The sequence below is a fragment of the Primulina huaijiensis genome, chromosome 3 (assembly GCF_012295235.1).
Source record: "Primulina huaijiensis isolate GDHJ02 chromosome 3, ASM1229523v2, whole genome shotgun sequence".
Taxonomy (NCBI): domain Eukaryota; kingdom Viridiplantae; phylum Streptophyta; class Magnoliopsida; order Lamiales; family Gesneriaceae; genus Primulina; species Primulina huaijiensis.
Window position 1 is genome coordinate 24,571,447 of NC_133308.1, and position 7,425 is coordinate 24,578,871.

The window sequence follows — 7,425 nt, forward strand, 5'->3', positions numbered from 1 at the left end:
TATATATTCACCTAAAGTATCCACTTCTCATGGAAGAATTTTAAGTATTCGACTAGACTGCTTGGCTAGGAATTGTACATTTTATGTTGTGGTTCCGAGTAGGAGTCCTAGCAAACCAAATATTGCACAAATTTCGGGATCTATTACTTCACAAAATCTTACCGAACACTTGAATAGCGTACCCGCAAATTATTCTGTATCTTTGCAAATCATGATACATCAACCAACATTTAACCATACNTCAATTTAAAATATTAAAATATTTTAGAGTTTAAAATTCTAGCCCGATCAGAGTCATATTTCTGGCTCCGCCACTGCCTCAAACATTTTACATCCCTTGTGTTTAGAAAGATCATTGAATCATTCAAACTAAATAGTCTCTTAATTTATTCAACACAAAAAAAAAAAATTTTAAAAAATAATTACCCAAAAATAATATCTATTCTCGAATTCTTTATAAATATGAATTTTGGTAAACTTCTATTTTATATTATCATTTATGTAAATGACATATTTTAGGTAGTTTAAAATAATTTTTTACAAATTTAAAATCGAGAAAATATTTTTTTAATAAGATAATAAGGAAAAAAAGAAAAGAAAAATCGATTAGGGTTTTGCGTACAAATACCAAATCTCTTCTGCTGTTTCATCAGCACTCGCTCTTTCCAACTCTTTCGAAACCCTAGACGGCCGTGTTTCCAACTTCTCTACGCCTAAATCTGTACTGCTTTCTTCCTTTTCACTTTACTTAGGTTAAGGGTTTTTGTTTTCTTTCCTTCGGATTTAATTCAAGGGTTATTTTCTGCAGAAAAAAATGGCAGACAAAGAGCAAGACTACCGTATATTTGTCGGAGGTTTGTCGTGGGACGTGACCGAACGTCAGCTCGAAAGTGCTTTTGGCCGTTTCGGAAAAATTATCGACAGCCAGGTTCGAATTCAATTTCGTTCTATCACTGCGCAATATGTGTTGTTTCTTCCTTTATTCGGTAGATAATTCGTTATTTTGTGTAGTTTCTTTGTGTTAAAGCATTTTTTACTGTGTTTTGTTGTAGGGTTGTGCACTTGAGTTTGAGCTGTTGATTTTTTTTTTTTATGTTTTTGGGCAAAATCAGTGGGACCTTTTTTATTCTGTGTTTGTGCTGAATATGAGGTTTGTTGGTAGAACTTTTATGGTCTTAACTCTTAACATATTAGAGAGCGTTCAATTTCTAATGGATGGTAAAGAGTGTTGGCTGATATAGGAACTCTTGAATAAATATTAATGGATGTTTAGCCTAGGAGACATTGTTATTGAGGCAAAATCTGGTTTCTGATTTTGATTTTTTAGTTATAATAATTTTGTTAAAATCTAGGAGACTTTGTTATTGAGGCAAAATCTGGTTTCCGATTTTGACTTTTTTGTTATAATAATTTTGTTAAAATCTTCATCATAGGATGCATCATAGTTATTTTGCGATATTCATCGTCCCTTTATTCATTTATTTATGTTATTTTTACTTTTACTTTTCTAATTGCTATTTTAATATGTGAATGTTTCTTGAACGCTGCTCAAGTCTTCCCGACATTCTTCAAATTTGATATGGAAGGACTTATGATTCCATTAAAATGTCCAGCATTACTGGTGTATATTTTTTTTTGTTGTATTGACATTGTAATCGACTAGTTTTGTAGAATCAATAATATGGGATGGCATTCGCGGATTTACTTGGGACAAGCTGAGTCTGTTTTATTGTTGATCATGACTGCCGCCGCATTGTCAGATGAATATGTTAGCATCTTTCAAAAAAGCATCACTACGATTTCCCCACATCTTTGAAAGTGGAATAAACAGTGGACTTATCTGAGAAATTAAAGTCTGGATCCTTTTTTCTCAGAGCCAAGAGGTTGATTTTGTTTAATGGAATTCGGTTATGATAATACTTTTATGATACGTCAGCGAGTCCCATAAGATAGCAAACTAGTAGAAGTTTTCCTTGTTCTAATATAAATCGTATGGACTTCAACAACTTGGCAATTCAAATTTTCAGGATGAGAGTTGTGATAATACAGTCTGATACTTTGATTGCATTATATCGAATCTTAGTCATAAGTTGAGACAAAATAGTTTTCCTAAGCTTGAAGTTGAACAAATCGAGCCCTGTTCAGACGCTTCTGTTGTTATCAGAGTGTTGAAATGTTTAATCAAGAGACGTTGATACTTCTTGTGCACCACCTTCTTGAAGTTTCCTTGCTAGACCTTCATGGGTTGCCACCATAACAAAAATTAAACTGCCAGCGCGACAAGTATCTGTTTTCTATGGATCATAAGATGAAAGCTTATCCTGCTTCCACTTATATTTGTTGTGTGTGTCATTTGCCACAATGTTCAGATGCCAGATTTCAGGTTCAAGTTGTTGTGATGAACATTTTTAATGATCGGAGAAGTTATTTTATTATTTTAATAGTAGCAAAAGAGTTATTTGCCTTGTTCTTTTTACAATTGAAGTTCGCCGAATTCACGTTTCAATGTGTAATTGCACATCTTAAGCTGCTGGTTAGAAATCCGAGAATCTTTGGTAATGAAAACCTTATCAGGAATAATTTATATGTGAGTTGACATACAGTTGTCGGTACACTTAGGCTTTCAGTTAAATCAAGACGGTTGGGATAATATTGTGGGTTCAGTGCTCGAAGGCACCACAAGATGTGGAAGAGAACATTCTCAGATTTGGTCTCTGTTTAGGCTCAAGTTCTTTCAAGAATTGCGTGTACTAAACCTCTGTAGCAGGTGACCAATTAGTGGACAGTTCATTCGCCAGTGTTGCCTTCCTAGTGTTGAATGCTCTGTTTTGCACAATAACTTTGAATGTCATGTGTCTGTTCCAAGACTGTCCAACTTTCATCATGACAAGTTAATACTTATTTGCTACATAACCTGCCCGGAGCAGCCATTTCGAAGCTGTAACATCAGCGTTCACCTTCGTAGAGCAAATTGAGCTTCAAGAGTTGCACAACACAGGAAGCAAGTTAACGGTGCTAAATTTTAAATTTTGTCATCATTCTATACTCGAATACCCACGATGTTCGGATGTCAGATGTCGGATTTTGTGTTCGACTTCCTGTGTAGAACAATTTAATGTTCAGTGAGGATTCTATATCTCCTTTAAACAGTAACAGAAAAGTGTTTTTCCATTTTTCTTCTTTAATTGATTACCTTCCTGCAAATCAGAACATTTTCTGTGACCTATGGGACTAGTTGCTAAAACTTATCAAAGTGGGAAATATGACACGTTGTACAGCATGGCCCAAGATTTTGTTATATCAATATCTGTTGAGGGTCACGTGTAGTTTTGGCAGAGGGAGGTTGATCTTACGAAAACGGTGTCAGATGTGATGCATGATTTGATTCAAGTTCTTTCCAGCATCTTGTGTCCTAAGCCTCTATAACAAGAGACCAAAGTAGTGTGTGGTTCGTCCAGTAGTAGTGTCCATTGGGTTGCATTCTTCATTTTGTTTGATGGTATTGAATTTCTTGATACCGATGACGGCGAGTGCTCTCCGGAAAGCATATTATTAATTTATTGTTGTGCTGATTTGTTACCTATTTGTTTTGGATAAAGATAAACTGCTGAAAGACTCTGCTCTGGTTTCCGACCTTGTTGCCAAACAACTTTTTAAGGTTTCTTAAAGCAGTCAAGAACACATTCCAGTGACTTTTAGGTTTCTTGTGGATGATGAAATTTTGACCAAGTCTTATGGTTCATGAAGTTTAGCAGCAATTAGAATTCTCTTCGTTGACCGAGAGTACAGCTGATTGTTGATTGATTGCTGATTGTTGGTTGATTGTATGAACACTCAAGTCTGCCGGTTGAGTGTGGTAAAAATAATTTCCGAGTTGCTGAGTAAATATTCAAAATCCAGTCCTTTTACTGTTGAAACTGGTCATTATGGTCTACTATCATATTAAGAACTGAGCCAGTATAAAATTGCAGCAAAAATTCTGATGTAATTGTCTCAACTGATGCACTGGCGGATATCTTGATTTGTTCGAATTTGAATTGTGGCAAGAACTTAAAAGGTGAAATTTGTGGGGTTTCTTTGACATGTAGATTTATTTCTTGGTGTTCTCTTCTGCTGCTGCACGGTGAACCCCCAGCAACTTGTGTAGGGTTTTTCAGTTGACAATCTTTTAGCTTCTCATTTTTCTTTAATGTTAAAACAATATAAGAGAAAAGAAAAGAACAACCAAGAGCTTAACAAGCAAGTTTGTTGTGTAAAGCAGGTATGGAGTATGATGTTCTGACAGAGTATTCAATTTTACAAACACTGCACATGTATTCTAATGGACTGTTTTCTTTCTTTTGGTACCTCTAAACCAAGCTCTTGATGTAGGTTATGCTAGAAAGAGATTCAGGTCGCCCTCGTGGATTTGGTTTCTTGACCTTTGCTGACCGACGGGCGATGGAGGATGCTATCAAGGATATGCACGGGAGGGAGTTTGGAGATCGTGTCATCTCGGTCAACAAGGCCCAGCCGAAAATGGGAGGTGAAGAATCAGCTCATGGATATGGATCTTACTCATCAGGTGGTAGGGGTGGTGGTGGTGGTTATGGTGGCGATAGGTCAGCAGGTCAGGACACTTGTTTCAAGTGTGGCCGCCCAGGACATTGGGCCCGAGATTGCCCATCAGTGGGTGGGGGTCGAGGCGGTCGTCCATTCTCACCTGCACGCTCTAGGTATGGTGCTCCAGATGGCCGTGGAGATCGATATGCTGGTGATCGTGATAGGTATGTGGATGATAGGATTGACAGAGGTCGTTATGGTGATAGAGATCGTTACGACAGCAGGGATGATAGATATGGGAATCGTGATCGAATCCCCAGCGACAGGTATTCTTAAACTCGAAGTATTCTAGAGTAATATTATTGATTAGTCTGAAAATTTTCAATTTACTTTTTAGGTAATGTTAGACTGGAAGTTAACATCTTAGTTTGTAACTGCCGATTGCAGGCAATTTATTCACAGTTTATTAATTTTTGCGTAAATCCATATGCTCAGGTATCCCCCAGTTGTAGATCGGTTCCCTGTTGACAGGTATGGTGGGGCCGCTGAACGCTACCCACAAAATGGCTACAGCAGAGACAGAACTTATGACAGAGATGGAGGCCCTAGGGCTGGTGGCAGCGACCGATATGGTGGTGGTGCAGGAGGGCCTGCACGATATGATGGAAGAGGCTACAGAGAGAGGCCTGCTCCCTATGACCGCCCCAGGAGGGGAGGTCGACCCCCTTCAATGGAGCGCTACTAAAAGGCCGTGCATTTCTGCAGTTTGTCTGGATCTTTAACAAGTATTGTCAGTAGATGAATTCGGATTTAAGCCTTTGTTTTCTCAAGCATTGTTCTTTTGGTATGAACGAACTGGTTGATACTTGGTGTATTTCCTTGCTTTCTTTTTCTTTAATCGACTACCAACCCACAATCTTATGAGATTTTGTTTGTTGCAATCTCTTGTAGAGTTGTCCTTTTCTTGTAGTTGGTACCATTTCTGGCCTGTGTTGAATTGGCCAAAAGAAAAGTTACGTAGAGAGCACCACTATTTTGCAAACTCTGCCAAATTTTTAGGCGTGGGGGCTAGTTAATTGGCTACTTTTCTATTTTCTATTTATGAATTATACTTTGTTATAGTGAAGAAGTTTAATGGTTTTCCTTGTGAAGAAACACAATTTAGGCACAGTTTGGGATTGGTGGGTGCTAGTCCTACGTCTAAACTCGTCCAAAAAATGAAGTCCACAATAATAAATCAAATCAAATGTATCTTTAGATGCAAAATATAACACCAACTAATTATAATTCCTACATTTTTCAAAAGTCTTCCAAAAATCATATTTTACATTAACCTGAAGAACAAAATTATAATATTTGAATAGTAAAGAAAGAAAATGTGTGTATGTGTGTGTATATATATATGTGATACAAAAATAATTTCAATAGTTCCAAGGACAAATAGCATGGAATAATTCCCCCATTGTGAAATCCCAGGTTTTTTTATAATTCTTTACATAAAATTAATGATATTTTAAAATTCTGTCTTCTAAAATCATGTGTAAAACTAAATAGGATAAATGTGTCAGATTTTAAAAGTACAATGTTTTTTTAATTGTACTCCGAATTTGTAATATTTTAGAAAATCCAAAATATTTTCCATGTTTATTTCTATTTATAATAAGGATAAAAAAAAACGCCTTGACAACTAAATTAGAAAAAAATTATTTTAAAAATAACATAAATCTCAATTTAAGGTAAATTTATCAAGCAAAAATACAAGTGTACACAAAAGTTTCAAATATTGATTAGAGGTAATATTTTGATCTAAAATCTTTATATAAATCTTATTCTTTTCAAATATCATATATAAAAATTATTATAATAAGTATTAAAAAATATTTTCATTTTGTAATTTGGCACTTGGAAGCGAACTGTTTATTTTATTTAGTAGTTTCAAAATTAAATAGGTGGGTCGTTTAGGTTTTTTTTTCCCACATCTAAATTCCACAAATTTAAACGGAAAGTCATAATCAAAACTTTTGGACCGAAATTTGGTTTATTATTTCTTTGAGAAACGTTTACCATTTATTATTTTAAAAATTATTCTATGGTCAAGTTGCCAAAAACTACTTTCCACACTGTTTTTCTAGAAGTTCAGGCCCACGGAGCCATATTTCCCGTTTTTTAGATTTTGAGAATGGAACATGTGAAATTGGATCAGATCCCANAAGGTGTGTTCAACAAAACAAATATTTATGTATTCAAAAAATAGAATAATATCATTAATCTACAACTATGTAGTCGCATTGACCAGTATTAAATACATGCAGAGCCAACAAGACTCAATTACACAATCCGTCAATCTAAATATCGTAAAATATCATAATACTACACATGATATCTCCCTAACAAGTGTGTCAACCTTGCAATAGTATAATACATAATATCTAGGAACTAAATCTCCACATCTTAAATTACTATGGTGCCACCAGCTGATATTTCACTGGACACGTCAAATCCCTATGGATGACCAATCATGACATCACAAACAAGCACAACATTAAAAAAAAAAAAAAAAAAAAAAAAAAAGAAAAAAAAAAAAAAAAAAAAAAAAAAAAAAAAAAAAAAAAAAAAAAAAAAAAAAAAAAAAAAAAAAAAAAAAAAAAAAAAAAAAAAAAAAAAAAAAAAAAAAAAAAAAAAAAAAAAAAAAAAAAAAAAAAAAAAAAAAAAAAAAAAAAAAAAAAAAAAAAAAAAAAAAGAAGTTGGCCTCAATACGACGAATCAATAAAAATTACAACAAATATAATTGAGATGAATATTAATGTTAAATAAGATGCAATCCAATACGTGAAAAGTAACAACAAAATAACATATACAAAATAAAGTCTAAACAAATCGTTT

At 34.4% G+C, this 7,425-nt stretch overlaps 1 protein-coding gene across 3 annotated transcripts; it reads left to right on the forward strand.

Moving 5' to 3' along the window:
- The first annotated feature begins 623 nt into the window (after nt 1–623).
- Nucleotides 624–5,463, forward strand: LOC140973972 (glycine-rich RNA-binding protein RZ1C-like). 3 transcript variants are annotated; one of them, XM_073437145.1, is made up of 4 exons: nt 624–721; nt 809–928; nt 4,372–4,868; nt 5,038–5,463. In XM_073437145.1, exons 2-4 carry the CDS (start codon nt 815–817, stop codon nt 5,285–5,287), a joined length of 861 nt encoding a protein of 286 aa, XP_073293246.1. In that variant the 5' UTR covers nt 624–721; nt 809–814; the 3' UTR covers nt 5,288–5,463. The 3 variants fall into 3 exon arrangements, with proteins under 3 accessions (XP_073293246.1, XP_073293247.1, XP_073293248.1); XM_073437146.1 differs by lacking the exon at nt 624–721 and adding an exon at nt 1,664–4,261; XM_073437147.1 differs by lacking the exon at nt 624–721 and adding an exon at nt 1,672–4,261.
- Nucleotides 5,464–7,425: the final 1,962 nt, after the last annotated feature.

What these genes read in the sequence shown, in the direction of transcription:
- LOC140973972 (XM_073437145.1), top strand. Translation starts at nt 815, where the DNA reads ATGGCAGACAAAGAGCAAGACTACCGTATATTTGTCGGAGGTTTGTCG. An exon ending in GAAAAATTATCGACAGCCAG is followed by an intron (nt 929 to 4,371) that starts GTTCGAATTCAA and finishes CTCTTGATGTAG; the next exon opens with GTTATGCTAGAAAGAGATTC. An exon ending in GATCGAATCCCCAGCGACAG is followed by an intron (nt 4,869 to 5,037) that starts GTATTCTTAAAC and finishes CCATATGCTCAG; the next exon opens with GTATCCCCCAGTTGTAGATC.